The sequence below is a fragment of the Phyllostomus discolor genome, chromosome 4 (genome assembly GCF_004126475.2).
Source record: "Phyllostomus discolor isolate MPI-MPIP mPhyDis1 chromosome 4, mPhyDis1.pri.v3, whole genome shotgun sequence".
In the NCBI taxonomy this organism is placed as follows: Eukaryota; Metazoa; Chordata; class Mammalia; order Chiroptera; family Phyllostomidae; genus Phyllostomus; species Phyllostomus discolor.
The window spans coordinates 94,064,104-94,081,948 of NC_040906.2; the positions used below are offsets into that span (position 1 = coordinate 94,064,104).

Genomic DNA, 17,845 nt, shown 5'->3' on the forward strand with positions numbered 1-17,845 from the left:
GGAAATATTGACTTATTTACTAAAAAGGCTCAACAGGAAGAAAATGAAGCAGATGGTCCCCTGGGTATTTTCCATCAATACATATACTGATTCTAATGAGATCCCAGCCCTAACTATTCACCTAAATTTCTTTGCAAAGGATACAGCTGAAGAAAATAAAGATATGAACACCTAGAGAACATTCTAAACAATACCAAAATGCATAAATAATTAATTGTTCATTACTTACAAAAGTTGTGTTTTCCAATAATAATGTGGTAGCATTTGTTTCTATATTCAGTTTAATGACATGTCCATTCTCGCTTTTATACACCACATCTGTATCTGCAACAATAAAGATATTAACAATAGACAAATACATTGAGTAGCTAATATAATAGCTGTAGAGGAAAAATGTGTGTAATAAACAGACACATTAAAATGATCATTGTTAGCTTTTAATAACCTGAGCAGATTTCTAAACTTGGTCCAAATTAATCATTTTCGATGATATGGAAGCCCACCTAATCTGTGGTCTATTGTGCAATGAAAATAAGGTTAGTGAGAGAGCCACTCAGATTCCTGGTTTAACAAATAAAAAATAATTAAAATATGGGCAGTTGGCTTCCTGTTCTGAGATGACAAAGACGGAACAATAAGTGCCTCCAGTTTTCTATGTAAGCTATTACTAATTAATGATCACACTAAACTTTCAGAAAGTGCTGCCAGTTAGCTATAAGTACACAGTTCTAAATCAACTCACATTGAATCACCATCATGTAGGCTTTTTCAAGTACCCAGTCTTACTACTATCAATTCCTACTCAACCTCTTTCTCCTTTGGGTTGAAATTTTGTCTCTGGCATTTTATCTGGTTTGTGTGATCACAGATAAAACATTTCTAATGATAAGGCTCTTCTTGTGCATAACATTCTAAAATGAAGACATTTCAAGCTACACTAATTACTTCCAAATTTTTATGATGATGGGATTTTCAATAAATGTATTATATTCATGTACTACATGCTAAACAGAGATGCCTCCTTTTAAAAATCTTTAAAAAGTTTTTTTATATTCATATAGTTTACCAGCATATCAGTATAATGAAACTTCCCTTATTTTAAAAGCCAAATAAAGATACAACCACTGATGTACAGATGGCTAATAGACATATGAAAAGATGCTCAACAACACTAATCCTCAGAGAAATGCAAATTAAAAACCACAATGAGGTAACATCTCACACCTGTCAGAAAGGCTATCATCAATAAATCAACAAACGACAAGTGCTGGTGAGGATGTAGAGAAAGGGGGACCTTTTTGCACTGTTGGTGGGAATAGAGCCACTGTGGAAAACAACATGGAGATACCTCAAAAAATTAAAAATGGATCTGCATTTTGACCTAGCAATGTCACTTTTGGGAATATAGCTGAAGGAACCCAAAACACTAATTTGAAAGAACATATGCATCCCTATGTTCACTGAAGCACTATTTACAATCACCAAGATATGGAAATAGCCCAAGTGTCCATCAGTAGATGAGTGGATAAAACAACTATGGGACATTTACATAATAGAATACTACTCAGCAGTACAAACACAGAAAAGTTTAACATTTGTAACAATGTGGATGGACCTGGAGAACATTATGCTAAATGAAATAAGCCAGTCAGAGAAAGAAAAGTACCATATGATTCCACTCTTATGTGGAATCTAATGAACAAACTGAACTAACAAGGAAAATGGGACAGACTCATAGACTGACAGCAGGATGGCAGCCAGTGGTGAGGAGTGGTGAGGGCGGTGGAGGGATTGAGCAAAAAGAACAAAGGACTCATGGACATGGACAACAGTGTAGTGATTGCTGGGGATGGAGATATAAAGGGACTAAATGATAGTAGAAAAAATACAATAAAGATCAAATAAAAAATAATACTGATAAAATGTGATAAACATCAGGATTATGAAAACACAAAATTTCTGAAACAGCATACCATTGTATCTACTTTGTCAACTTTAGAAGAATGATGTTTTCATTTAAAATAATTAAATTGTTTCTGGACAGCTGTTGATTATATATATATATTTTGAGTTAAATTCAATCACATTCATCAGCAAATTAAATCTTAGGAATACCTCAGTCTAAAAATATCAAACTGAGGGAAAACTTCCAGAAAGCAATCTTGAGTTGTTTTCTTTCTAATAATTATAATATCTTTCCAGGCTTACCTACTAACCTTCTCTATGGTATTAAACATCCCAATACCCCTGCTCTTCTTAGAAGAAAGGCAGTATTGAAGAGGATTTAGTATACTATTGGTAATGAATCAGGTTACATAAATTACAGCCACTCAGATCCTGAATGTCTTCATCTGTGTAATGATACAAGTATACTGCAACGGAGGGTTATAAATATTATATAGAAATATCTGACACCTTGGCAAAGCAAGATTTTCTGACCTGTTTTCCAGTTATTTCAATATTATAAATAGTAACACCTACAAATTATATGGTGAGAAGAAATCAGTACTAGAAAAAATAAAGCTTGTTTTTCTTTCTGTTTCATTCAGAAGACTGAAAGTTCAGTATGACTCTCCTATTATTAGAGTCAAGGATGGCACAGAAAGCCAATAGTTCTTGACCTTAATCACATAGGGACAGTGACATGTTTGAACCAGGGACTGGTACACAGAAAAACAAATGGTGTTTTAAGAAAGGAGTAAAAGAAACAATGCTTCCAAGTTACTCTCAGAGACATGTATAGACTGTATAGACTGAAAGATAGTCCTATGTGGTCTTTAAAATAAGGCCTTGTAAAAAAATTTAAGATTGATTTATTGATTGATTGATCATTTTTGGAGAGAGGGGAAAGGAGAGAGAAAGAAAGGGACAAAAACATCAATGCATGGTTGCGCGTTGCACACCCTGAACTGGAACACCTGGCCTGCAACCCAGGCATGTGCCTTGACTGGGAATTAAATCAGCGACCCTTTGGTTCACAGGCGGGCACTCAATCCACTGAGCCATACCAGCCAGGGCAAAAAGAAATTTTAAATTGGAAAAATGCCCTGGCTTGTGTGGCTCAGTGGATTGAACGTCGATCTGTGAACTAAAGGGTCACTGGCTCAATTCCCAATCAAGGCACATGCCTGGGTTGTGGAGCAGGTCCCTAGTGTGAGGTGTGTGAGAGGCAACCACACATTGATGTTTCTCTTCCTCTATTTCTCTCTCCCTTCCCCTTTCTAAAAATAAATAAATAAACTATAAAAAAATAAAATAAAATAAAATAAAATGAGTCTTTTTAAAAATTATTGTTCAAGTAAAGTTGTCTCCATTTTCCTGCTACCACTTTCCCCTGCCCCACCTGTCCCCACCTCCCACCCTCAATCCTTCCCCTCTTTGGCTTTGTCCATGGGTCCTTTATACATGTTCCTTGATGTCCCTTTTCCTTCTTTGTACAACCTTCTGAATGCCTGTTGTCAGCTATACGTGCATTTCATTACTTTTATTATTAATTTTACCTGTTGTCCTTTCTGGTGATGCTGAAGAAATAACAGGTTTACACACATCATAAAATTTATTTTGATTCATATTTATTTCCTATATTTACTTTGTTTTCTATCTCAAATATATGATCACAGCCTAAAACCAATTCCAGTCATCAAAGCTACTTGATCTAGTCAGCTGGTTCTGGTCTGCTGCCTTCTTGATCTCCATTAATGCTTGCTTGAATGAATAGTACACCCAAACCAATCCTGTCTGTTATTTTTCTTGATATTCTCAATTCTGTATCATTTCTTGGTATTTATGAACATTACCATCATAGATTAGCAAGAAGAAACAAATAGCATGACTTAAGAAATCATCACTATAATAGTTTTCAATAAATGAAGAGAAAAAGGCTTTCCCTTCTTCTACTGCACAATGGAGATGAATATAGCAAAAAGTCACTAGATGAGTGCCCCCCCCCCCACCCACACACAGGGGAGAAGTATACTGAAGAATTCTAAATGGTGCTGAAGTCCATAGACTTAAGGAGAAAGAAGAGATTAGAGAATATTTTTAGTATGAATGGTATCTCTCCTACAATGGAAGAGACAGAGTAACATGTGGCCCCATTGTCTCTCATAGCAAGAGAAAACTCCAGGCAGCTGGGAGGTTGTACAAGATGTTGAACAAGGAAAATTAGTTTACATTTTAAAGTGAAGCTTGTTTGAGAGAACAAAAATTACCCTTACTATATTTTAAAGGTAAACTTTGTTAGACTTGGAGTAAATCTACAGAAGTTGAGATTTTGTAAATGCCTTTAGATCTACTCTCTTGTGAACTTTACTGTCAATGTTACATTAGTAGGAGATTTTTTAAAAAATTCAAATGTAACTCTCTAGCTAATATTTAATACAGATCTATGCATAAATTATTTTAAAAACATCTAATGTCTGCCATTATTAATCTTAATTTTTCTGGTTTTTCAAATCTGGTCTTTTGGGTGTCATATTTATCCTACTTTATTGATTTATAATCACTCGTGGAAAATCCCAGTTTTAAAATTCCCATAATTCTATTTAATTAATTACTTTCAGGAAGTGTATTTCAAAACTGTCACCTCATATTTTGTTTAATATTAGGTAATGACATATGAGTGAACCAGGTCAAGGAGTGAAGTACATTAACAAAGGAAGGTTAAGGTAGGAATACTTGAAATATTTTAAAAACACAATATTATGCACATCTATATAGTACTTTGATTGAATATACTATCTTCCTTTTGAGCTCAATGAAAGTTAAGAGTCAATTATCCAAAATACATATTCAATTTAGTCCGTTTTTTTTTTCATGAAAAGGTGTCTTTTCATGAAACCATCACTGTCTAGCCTCTCTATCCTAAGCTCTAAGAATGTATTTTTTTATTTTTGTTCCCCTATATTTTTGTCATTTCTCTCTAATCCCTTTTCTAACAAAGGGAAAACAGTAGTATAGCCTAGTTCAAGATCTTGTCAAGTAAATGCAACCTTTTAATTTATACCTCTTCCACACAAAGCCACAAGTCAAACATTCCCCATTGCATCCCTTTGTGCCTACACCTCAACTGTCAGGACAATGAACCAAAGCAGACTACATCCATAAGATTGAACCATATTTTGCTAAAACTGAACAAATTTCTTAATTATCAAACAACTGTTTACTTAATACTCACTTCAAGATGCTTACCTCTCTGTGTCCCCCAATCTTAAACTATTATATTCTGAAATGTGCCCAGCTCCGACCAGAACCTCACCAAAAGACCTGTCTTAACCAGCCGTATACAGACCTATCTCCCCTAACCATGCCATGCCCTTTTTCTGCATATTGTGAACTGACAAAATGCTGTCATCCCTGATTGCAATAGGTAATAACTTAGCTTTTCTTAGCAGGTTATTTTAGAGGTCTTCCAGGAAGTTGACAGTTGACAAAATTTACCTCCCATGTATATCAGTAAAAAACACCTTATTGGTTATTGTTAATGTTTTTGATAATTTGACATAATTTGCTTCTAATGTTTCAAAATCAAATCTATCTATATATTGAATCAATCATCTACCTAACAGGCGGAGTTTTCAAAAAGAGGGAAAAAACTATTTGAGACACTTTCATACAAATATAACCTTCATCTTTTTAAAAGTCCATTTTGTTATATCTAAAATAAAATTTGCATAACTTCATTTTTAAAATTTACACTCAATAAACTGAGCATTTTAAAAAAAACAGTATAACAAAATGATGAAATAGTTGTCACAGAAAATATTCTAATGAATGTAGCAAGGATTTGTTAAATATTAAATTAATAGTTGACAATTAACTAAATATATCAATGGTAAATCTAGAATACTGAGCTAACACAGCAGGTCCCTTAATTCTCTCTCCTAAAACACTGGTCACAACTATGGAAAACTTTCCTCACTTTTTAAAGACACCCAAGTTCCACATATTTACATGAGAAAATTAAGGCCATCAAAAATGGCTTTGTCACTTTCATTTACCTCAAAATCTTGCTCCATACACACTCTTCTTTCCACCCAGACTTCTGATTTTTCTCCTTAACTAAACAAAAAACTGCTGTGTAACCAAATCACTATGCTCCAAGTGCTTAGATACATATATTTTTGGTTTGCTTGGCACTTTATTTTTTTAAGTATATTTTATTGATTATGCTATTACAGTTTTCCCAACCTTTCCCCTTTACCCCCAATGCCCTGCACCCCCCCAAACTTCCAACCCCCCTTAGTTCATGTCCATGTGTTGTACATATAAGTTCTTTGAGTTCTGTTTCCTATACCATTTTTGATCTCTCCCTATCTATTTAATGCCTACCAATTATGCTTATTCTTCCCTGCCCCTTTTCCCCCTATTCCTTCCTTTCCATTGAAAACCCTCCATGTGATGCTCATTTCTCTGTTTTTGTTCCTGATCTACTTGTGTTTGCCTACTTTTTGTTTTCATCATTTGTCTTTTCTTTTAGGTTGATTTGTTGATAGTTGTGAGTTTGTTGTCATTTTACTGTTCATAGTTTTTATCTTTGTCTTTCATGTAATAAGGGCTTGGTGATGATGAACTCCTTTAACTTGACCATATCTGGGAAGCACTTGATCTGCACTTCCATTCCAAATGAAAGCTTTGCTGGATAGAGCAATCTTGTGTATAGGTCCTTGCTTTTCATGACTTCAAATACTTCTTTCCAGCCCTTTCTTGCCTGCACATTTCTTTTGAGAAATCAGCTGATAGCCATATGGGCACTCCTTTCTAGGCAACTCTCACCTTTCATCTTGGTGCTTTTAAGATTCTCTCTTTATCGTTAATCTTGGGTAACTTAATGATGATGTGCCTTGGTGTGTTCCTCTTTGGGTCCAACTTCTTTGGACTCTTTAGGCTTCCTAGACTTCCTAGAAGTCTATTTCCTTCACCAGACTGGGAAAATTTTCCTTCATTATTTGTTCAAATAAGTTTTCAATTTCTTCCTGTTGTTCTCCTTCTGGCACACCTATAATTCAGATATTGGAACATTTCAGGTTGTCTCAGAGGTTCTTAAGTCTCTCTTCATTTGTTTTGCATTCTTGTTTCTTCATTCTGTTCTGCTTGGATGTTTATTCCTTCCTTTTGTTCCAAATCATTGTTTTGAGTCCTGGTTTCCTCCCTGTCACTGTTGGTTCCCTGAATATTCTGCTTTATTTCATTTTGGGTATCTTTCATTTTTCAGCCAAGCTCAATCAGATCCGTGAGCATCTGGATTACCAGGACTTTAAATTCTCTATTAGATAGGTTGGCTATCTCCTCATTGCTTAGCTCTCTTTCTAAGGTTTTGCTCTGTTCTTTAATTTGGGCCATATTTCTTAGTCTTGGCACACCTGTTAGGTTGTAAGGGGGGAGGGTCTTAGTTATTCACCAGGGCAGGGCAACCCTCTTTGCTACCTGTGGGGGAGGGAGCAGAGAGGAAACAATGCAGGTTGCCTGCTCAGCTCTAGCCTACTTTCCAACAAACTCTTGTGTGAGACTGGGAGTTTCTCTGGCCATGGCAACCGCCATAGTCCACAGTCAGCTCTGAGTCTCAGATTCCCATTCAGCCAGCCTGCCCTCACAACCTTGTCATGGATTCTTACTGGTCTGGTTGTTCTGGTTGACTGTTTCTTTAATTCCCTGGTTGTCAGAGTTCCATGCAGTTTAATTTTCTGGCACTTTTGGTTGTTTATTGATTTTAGATTGTTTGTTATTCTCCTTTTGGTTGTGCGAGGAAGGGAAGGGTTTCTACCTATGCCTCCATCTTGGCCAGAACTCTTGCTTCTGCTTAGATATTTTTGATTTTTGCTTCTTCTTATTAGCTTATTGTACTTTCCATGATGTATGTATTGCTTCTCTATAATAATAATAGTCACCACAATCATCTTCATTCTGTTTTGTGCTCTCTCCCAGTCTATTTTTCTTTCACAGTAAGTCTCAATAAACATTTTGTGTATGGGGTGTCTGCCTTTTTCTGTGTGTTTGCCATACATGTTATTCTCTGTATCTCCCTGAAGTGCAACTTCAGTCCTCACTCTCCTGAAGTTGCAAACTTCCAATATCATCCATGACCTGCAATAACCAAATCCATTGTGCACTCCCCTCATACTTAGATGTGCCTCATTTGATTTCAAGATATGTGACAATAATGAACAGTAGGGCTTTTAAATCTCTTCTGTTGATTTTGAAACATTGATTTTCCCTGAAATTCTTTCTTCAAAAATAGCTTTTACCTATCCAACTGCCATCTAAAAAGAGACACCCTTCAAAACTCAGTTCTGAACTTTAATTTTTTTTTTCCCAGACAGTATTCCCTGAGTGGTTCTTTCTACTCAGACCTTCTATATTCATTTTTAAACTTTCAACTCAAGTTCTGACCTCTCCCATATGCCAGTTTTATATTTCCAGTTTTCTGCTAAATCACATAAATGTCTTCCAGATACATAAAACTTGGTAGACTAAAATTAAACTCCTCATACTTTGGGATACACCATCTCTCAAAGTTATACACACACATTTATGTTCATTACACCTTCTTTATCTCTTCATTTCCTATTTTAATATGGTTCTTTAAATACTCTCAATTGGAAAATTTAGTTTTTTCTTTCTATTTTAATGTTTGCTATGCCTCTAGCTAATTTTTATTACACAGCTTAACATTCTATGTAACATTTCATATTCTCTCATATGCTCCAAAGACACTCATAGAGCCCTAGTAAAAATAAACTATACAATTAAAGACTGTCATTAGGTTACTGACTGTGTGACTTCAACATACATTTTCATAGTTATCATCACCCAATAGCCTGTAAAACAGTCCAAATCATCTGCCGTTTACAGTTGTGCACATACCTCATTTTTGCTTATGACATCCACTAATAAACATGCAGGTCTGGTCTAGATATTTTTTCTTTTTCAAAGCATTGTTATTCCCAATAATTCTAAAGTTCTCACTTAATCTCTCTCTTTTCTGAACTCGTATACCAGTCATTTAATATTTAATCATAAAATTCTGTTAAAAATGCTTACTATTTCTATTTAGTTTTGATGTGTTTGTTCTTGGTTTTCAATTACTTTATACATTCAAGAAAGGGCCTATTTCTTGTTCCATTCAGAACTGAAACTATTCACATCCATACATCTTATTGCCTACATTAATATGAGTTTATTATTCAATTATCTGCAATAACATGATTTTAATATTTTAGGAAACTCTGGCCAGAGAAATGAGTTTGCAAACAACTTTATTTTTTTCTTTTTTAAAATTTATTTATTTATTTATTTTTAAAGATTTTATTTGTTTATTTTTTAGAGAGGAAAGGAAGGGAGAAAGAAAGAGAGAGAGAAACATCAGTGTGCGATTGCTGGGGGTCATGGCCTGCAACCCAGGCGTGTGCCCTGACTGGGAATCGACCCTGCGATGCTTTGGTTTGCAGCCTGCATTCAATCCACTGAGCTATGCCAGCCAGGGCTTATTATTTTTTTTCTTCAGGAACTTTCTGAAAATGCATTTGCTTGAAAAATGAACTCCTTAACTAACTCTCACTAAAGTCAATCTCTCTCTAAGAACAATATACAGCTCAATCAAATAACTGTTCACTATTCAAGAGCTTCTTCCAAACCCTCACCTCTCTAAATTCACTAATGCTAACCTCTTACAAAACAAACTTCACACAATCCTGATCAACACTGCTTACTGAAATACCTGTCAAACAGATCCAAACAAACAAATGAACAAAAACCTTATAAGCACCCCTCTTATATCCTCCCTCTCCATATACTTCTCACTCTTGATAGAGACAGTGATATCCTGTACCACAGTGAGCAATAAACTCAGATATGCTTTCTCATGTTTGACAGGTTATTTGGTTGGTATTTTGGAGGAAGCAGCATTTAGTAGTTTGTAATTTCTATAGTACACAATGTAGACACCTATCCCATTGATGAAGGACTGCACAAATATTTTTCTTTGCTACAAGATTAAATTATTTTCACTATATTTATCATTCATATTTCATTTTTCCACTACATTGACTTTATATAGAGATACATTTAGCACTACTGACAAAGACTCCCTCAATTGAAATTTAGTGTTTTCTCTGATCCTTCTTCTAGAACAGGCTTTCTTCTTGACCTGCCTTTAGCAAGAATCCTGCTAAGTCATTTCAGTGGGAATCCCCCTACCCTTGATATGTCTGTCCTCTTAGTAATTTTTCAGCCATTGTTCCCCTCTCTCTATCCTTTGGCTATAAATACCCAGGAGTCTTTGCTGTATTCATTGTTGAGTTCAGTTTCTGAACCATTATTGCAACAGTCTCTCGTCTGTTGTAATAATCTTAAATGAAGGCTTCCTTACTATTTCAACAAGAGTCAGGATAATTTTTCTCTAAAACAATCATGCAAACCTAAAATTAGGTAACCTACTTCCATTATGTACTAAAATTAAATTTAAATTATATATTATAAGCCTATATAAATAAATATTAATTAGACCTGGATGGTGAGGCTCAGTGGATTGAGCACTGGCCTGTGAACCAAAGGATCACTGGTTTGATTCTCAGTCAGGGCACATGCCTGGGTTGCAGGCAAGGTCCCCAGTAGGGGGTGCACGAGTGTCAACCACACATTGATGTTTCTCTCCTTCTCTTTCTCCCTCCCTTCCCCTCTGTCTAAAAATAAATTTAAAAAAATCTTTAAAATAGTAAAAATAAATAAATATTAATTAAATTAATGTAAATAATAGATGTTTTCAATTTAGTTAAAATATTTTGATTTATATTAATTAAATATAATGGATTGCATTACATTATATATAATCAATTACATATAACTTTATATACTCCTGGAGTGAGAGAGAAAGAGAGTTAGTTTAGTATGTTAGACCAGGATATGACAAACTCTGGCTCTGCCTGTTGTCCAAATCGATGCCCACCAAACTTGGCCCATAGCCACATTTATTCATTTACATACGTCTATGGCTGCCCTCACATGAAAATGCAGATTGGAATAGTTGCAACAGAGACTTTATGACTCAAGAGGCCTGAAATATTTACTGTCTGGTCCTTTAAAGAAAAAGTTCACTGACCTCTGTTTTAGGTTATTAATTGTTTGCATTCAAGAACATATTTTTAGTTACTTTACTTATGATAGTGATTAATCATTGTAATGTCAGTAAAAGAATGCTCTTTATCCCCCAAAATACCCATATACTCAAAAGTTTTTATTTTCCAACCTGGTATAAGAAATATATTTGCCTTAAAATGATTTCAAATCCTGATAAGTATTAGAAAAGTAGGTGTGCAAAATAAATGCATTTTTGTAGAAAAGTAACCAGAATAAAGGCTATCTTCATTTAAAAGTCATCATAATCATAAGTAATCATCATTAATTCATATGGAAGTATCAATCCTGTGAATGACACTTCCTGTGATAAAGAGCCCTTTTTAGGCTCAATAATGACTCAGTTGATGGCCACTCAACTAAATGATGTTGTTTTGATTGTAGCCAAACTAAGTGTGAATAGCAGCAATTTTCACTTGATCATGTCATTCTTCATATTATTTGCAAAAAAAAGTTCAAATAAGAGGAAAATAAAACAACCCTCTCTAGAAATTTCAAATATCTTTTCTCACCAGAAACTGCACAGAAATAGCTTAAGTACTGTTTTAAACTGCTTTTCAACTTCCTTTAGCTAAAACCTTCAGAAGTCACTAGGGCTTTATTAAAAGCTGTATTAACTTCAGACTCATATATGCAACCAACTTTATTGGTCTAGTCTATTGAAGTTAGCAGGCAAAGGGAAGACATAAACAGATTCATGCCTTCTTCTCATTGAACATATCATATAAAATGAATATACACTTTGATTGGATTTCCACAGTCCTAAAGGTCTAGGTGCCTAAACTGCAGAGATACATGCAGAGAATAGAATTTATTTTAAAGTAATAGGTAAACTGCAATATGCAGAGAAAAAAAGAGGCTGGGAAAATATGTAAATCACTCTCCTGTCCCTTAATTTTGTTTTTGTTTTTGACAGGCAGTAAATTGTCACCATTTTCCCCTCATTCTGAAATTGTAATAGGGTGAAAAGGGGATCGTCCCCCAAAACAGCAAAAAATATTCCCCACAGTCAATGGTTAGGGGATGTGGGAAGGAGCTGATACAAGGTGAAGATCCTTTTCATAACAATGGTAAGTGGATAGCAAATTAATAGTTGTGTCACTGCCCTGGGCAAAAGGTCTACTTTCAGATCAAATAGTGACTCATGACATAGCTGGGGGAACTTATAGTGCAGGAGAGGCAGAGAGCCAGAGGCTCTGGTGTCATGGGGCACTCTTGCCCTAAAGATGGCAGCCAAAGGAAGGTAAATGTACAAGAGAAATGGCAAATGTAGCATGTTGTAGGAGGAGCTGGATATGAGGTCATGTAGGAAGGTCTGAGAAAGCATTTAAAATAAGGGCAGGCAAAGAGAGAAGGGGGCTGGTCTACTATGGGGTAGTGAGGAAACAACAAGCAATTGGTCTGCTTATTGAAGAGCTGGTCTGCGGTGAAGAGGCCACCATGTGAGAAGAACTCTACTATGCTGCATGTAGTGAGGGAGGAGCTATATCTGGTCATCTGAGGATTAAGCCATGCAGCCTTGGTGTAGAAATGAAACAGGCATGCTGTCTGTGGTGAAGTAGCAGTGATGCAGGAGGAAAGGGTACAAGGAAAGAGCTGATAGAGCTGTGCAGGGATATGAAGCTGATGGAGCTATGTGAGAACCTGCCTAACCAAGCATGGACTCATGGGAAATGCCTAGAATGCTGAATTGTATAGCGAATGCTGACTTCTGCTTCTCAGGAGGGCATACAGAGAAGCCATTCTCTTTGGATGTGTTTATTCCTGGACTTCACCATGATTCAGTGCAACATGGCACATCTTTTCCTGGACTATTATTACATGGAGGCTGAAGACAACATACCCCAGATTCTGAAGGAGAGAGCTGCTGCAAGAGCAATTCTGAAACCCATGAGTACAGATTACAGAGGGGATGCAGCCGGCTTAAGAAGAGATAAGGATAGGGGGAACTTTTGGGCATGTTTTTGGCTTATAGCCTAGAGGGGAGTAAGGTAAGTGCTGGGTCTTGTGGGAGAACAGGGCTTCAAGCAGAAGTGCTCCCAGCCCACCCACGGCTGAAATCCAGTAAATGAAAACCTGTTTTCCTCAACATTAATTACTGGGTCATGTATCAAGGCACCGCATGCATGAGCCCTGATTTGCTTGGTTACAAAATTATACAACTGGGCTGATTTCTCAGCCTCCAAATGAACTTTTGAAAGATAAGCAGGTCACCAAGAATCCTATACAAGATGAGGGTTTTGTAATTTTTTTTTTTTTTTTTTACTTTTACTGCTGTAAAGCATCTTACTGGATGTGAAGATACCATCTGGCCCTCACCACATTGTGCAATGGTGATTTGTGTTGCGATGAATAATAAATTCTCTTTGTCACTGATTAAAAGGCTGTACATTTATATATATAGATAGATAGATAGATAGATAGAGATATAGATAGAGATATAGATATATATAGTCTATCCAGAAAAAGTCCAGCCATTGCTAATGTAAGAAGAGTAGTTTGCACAATATCAATGTGACCTGGTATCCAAGGAGAATGGACTGGAATATGCATATGTAAACAATGATGACTTCACTGTACTAGCTGGTAGGGGTGGTAGACTACATTGAGTGAGCATGTATACTGTGTGACCGTCATATTCTAAATGACTGAGAGAGTAGAGAAATGAATCTGCATCACATTTTGCATTAGCTTGAACATTCTTCTGCAGAAACTATTTGGATGATTCAGAAGGCTACAGCTATGGGAAACTGGTGATTGGTGGATCATCACAACAATATGCCCACTCATGCATCACATCTTGTGTAGAGTTTTTTGGCAAAACATCAAATCACCCAGGTGACTCAGCCCCTCTACAGCCTAGATTTGGTGCCCAGCAACTTCTGGCCTTTCTCAAAACTAAAATCACCTTTAAAAGGGAAGAGATTTCAGACCATCAATGAGATTCCAGAAAATATGATGGGGCAGCCTCTGGCAACTGGGAGAACTGTGTGAGGTTCCAAGATGCCTGCTTTGAAGGTACTAAGGTGTCATTGTCCTATGTACATCACTTGTATCTTGCATCTTCAGTAATGGCTCTATTTGTCATATTACATGGTTGGATACCTTCTTAAAGACCTTGCATATGGTACTTTGCAAGCAGGATGAAAGACCAGCTTCTTCACAACTACTTATTTAAAAGCTGTTCTTTCTCATTTCTCATTGTTCTCTCAAGGTTTCAATTTTTATATTTGTCTATAATCATTAAAAAAGGGCCTCAAAGTGTTTAGTAGAATTTCATTAACTTAATTATACATCAAATAATCTTTCATAAGACTTGTAAATTAGAAACTCAAAATAAACATTAACTCATCACATCAAATTTGTGCTTTCATGCTGCATCCCTGACAACCATTTAGAACTCTTAATTCCACTATTTAAATACCTACATACATAGACTTAACCATTAATCCCTTAGCTATTTACTACTTTCCCTGGATCCTTCCTGGCCCAACCATGTACTGTATTTAGTAAGTATCCATTAACTATTGACAATGTTTCACTAACAAACATGTTTACTCTTCAATATCTTTGATAAGGCTGTGTCCTAAGATGCAATTTCTTGCTGCAATGAACATAGGTGTATATATATCTTTGTAAATAAATATTTCAAAAATTTTCAGGTAGATAACCTGATGAGGTGTTGCTGAATCACATGGTAACCTATTCTTAATTTTTGGAGGAACCACCATATTGCTTATCACAGTCGCGGTACCAATTTACATTTCTACCATCAGTAAGTGAGGGTTCTTTTTTTCCACAACCTCTCCAAAACTTGTTATTACTTTTCCTTCTGATAATAGCCATTCTAACAGGTGTAAAGTAGCATCTTATTGTAATTTTGACTGAATTTCCCTAATAGTTCACTGCAGCATTATTTGCAATGGCCAAGACATGGAAATAATTGAAAAGTCCTCTGTTAGATGATTGGATAGAGAAAATGTGGTACATATATACAATGAAATACTACACAGTCATAAGAAAAGATAAAATACTGCCAGTTGAGATAACATGGATGGATCCTGAGAATATCACGCTAAGCGAAGACAGAAAAAGAAAACAATATGATTTTGCTTATATGTGCAATATAAAACTGAAAGCAACAAATGAACAAGTGAGACAAACAAACAATTCATAGAAACAGACAACAGTATGGTGGTTATCAGGGAGAAAAGGGAGTGGAGAAAAGCAAAGGGTAAAGGGTCAAATATACAGTGATGGAAGATTTGACTTTGAATTGATACATCATAGAATTGTACACTTGAAATCTCTATAACTCTATTAATCAATGTCACTTCAATAGATTTAATTAAAAATAAAAAAATAATAAAAATAAATATAATTTGTTGTTATTGTTCTTTTGGCTCAATGGACAGGTGAAGCCATTACCTTTGTCTGTCCAATGCCAGCTTATCTTATACATATTTTCTTATCCTATGAAATATTTTTCTAGTCATGCTTAGTATCAGCACACTGAAGATGACAAAAGAAAAAAAATGGAATTCAAGACAGCATCTTTCTTCTGATTACAAATCAATTTATGTCATTGAAAAATCTAACATTATATAAAACTAACATCAATAAAAATAACTGAAAATTTAAATGTGTTTTCTAATAGAACATACATTTGAGATATCAATGTACATTATAGTTTGCATCACTTTTTCTTCTCTTAAAAGTATAGATTAGGCATTATACCATATTATTAAAAATTTTCCATTGACTATTTCAAATGCCTAACATTTTCAGCCCAAACTGATGTCATGGAAAGAAAAATAAATTAAAACATGAAAATTTCAAATACAGAAGAGAAAAAGTACCAATATTTAAAATGTCAAAAAAGGAAATTTAGATGTTGTGGCCCTAAACATAATTTTAGAAAGTAGCACTGAGGAATTTTGTTGCTTGACAAACTAATTCAAACATCTAAACAGCAGATGCTGTGACTCGTCAATTGCATTATGGCATACCTTTATCAGTTTTTGCATTTTCATTAAATGTCTAGAGACTAAATTGATCACTGTACTCCAAGAAGTATATAATTGAACCATAAGGTAAGACTCAATTGAAAAGAAAATTGACTTGGTTGAATAAAATAGAAGTGTTGCATTGATTTAAACAGGAACAACACTGAAATAACTGACAAATATAACAATTAAAAATTCATATACTTGAAGACAATCAGACCCTGAGATGAATAATGTAAATATAAAGTAGATGAAAATACTTACAAGATGATTATCAGCATCAAAAAACTGGAGTTAGTTCTATGAGTAAGTTTAGTAGAAATGAGGTAATAACTTTGTGCAATGGGTTTTTGTTTTTGAATTTGGATGGATTTGCATTTAAAGCATAAGGAAGCTTTTAAAATTGTTAAAGTTCAGGAGAAAAACAGTGTTAAATTTCATTAAAGAAAAATGCTGCTGAGTCCAAGTTATATAATGGGTTTACTCATATCTGTCATATGCCTACGATATAACATACTAAACTATAAATAGCTATTTTACAAATTGATGATTTTAGAAGATTGATCACATAAGGATACATAAGTTATTGTTATCATTTTCTATTTCAGAGTAGGAGGTGTATGAAAAGTAAAGTATCATTTCTATTTCAAGTATCAGAAGCCCCAATTCAAATGGACTTCAACAAAGGAGTGCATAGTACAATGGGCTTTAGGTACTTGATGCAGGGTCTCAAATGAAGTTATCATGATCATGAGTACTATCTTACAGTTTTCTTTCTGATGGCTCTATTCAGAAAGGCTTGCCCTTCATGATCAGAGGATGGCTGGAGCACTTAGGAGCCTTACAGCCTCTCACTTTCAAGCCCAATAGGAAAAATTAAGGTTGTTTTAATCAGAGATTCATTGCTCTCATTGGCTCTGATTGGGCAAGGTAAGCATTCTTATCCTGGGTGTTATGTATATACAATGTACTAATAAGCACAGAAATAATACTCATGCCCACACCTGCTGAGGACTGGATGTGTGTTGAATTTTAGTAAGAAAAAAATACTTTATGAATACCAGAAAAGGGTCAAGATTGTCTAGTGAAAGAGACAATAGATCTATTACATAGTGTGTGTACATTAATGATGACTGATTTTAACTATGGTGTTATTTATAACAAAAATAATGCCTCTCCAAACAACATAAGTCACGTTTTATCATGCAATAACATGTAGCACATTTAATTATATACATTCATTTGTGTGTATATGTGTAAACACAAGTGTGTATCTGTGTATACACACTTACACAGATACACACTTAGATACACACTTAGCTGCTAAGATACACACCTAGTAGCAGAAGAATGGGTCCATATAAGGAAATATATTTTAGTAATTATTAAAATTCTGAGAAAACTTTCCAGTTTGTCTGTGGTGCTGCCATATTCCTGAGTTATGCTTCCCATACAGAAAAGTAACTTTGCCTGAAATAGTAAGACTTTTGTGGCCCATTAGGGAAGTTTGCCAGGAGGAATACATGCTTCTTCCAGGATATGTAGTCAGAGATCCAGTCTCCTGAAAGGGGAAAAATATCTTGGCAGCAGGTCAGTCTGGGACTGCTGAGGAGATTAGCTATATGCCTAGGAAAAACCTCATATCTGCATCAAAGGTTTAAGTCTACCATTGAGTTGTTTGAGTTATCAGTTTTGCCAAGAAACAGACT

General features: G+C 35.2%; 1 protein-coding gene across 3 annotated transcripts in view; it reads right to left on the reverse strand.

Moving 5' to 3' along the window:
* DPP10 (dipeptidyl peptidase like 10) overlaps positions 1-17,845 on the reverse strand; it is a 715,100-nt gene that overhangs the window by 398,069 nt on the left and 299,186 nt on the right. For all 3 annotated transcript variants that reach the window (XM_028510436.2, XM_028510435.2, XM_036023642.1), the window contains exon 4: positions 230-324. In XM_028510436.2, coding sequence (XP_028366237.1) covers positions 230-324 — 95 coding nt within the window. The remainder of the gene's footprint in view (positions 1-229; positions 325-17,845) is intronic.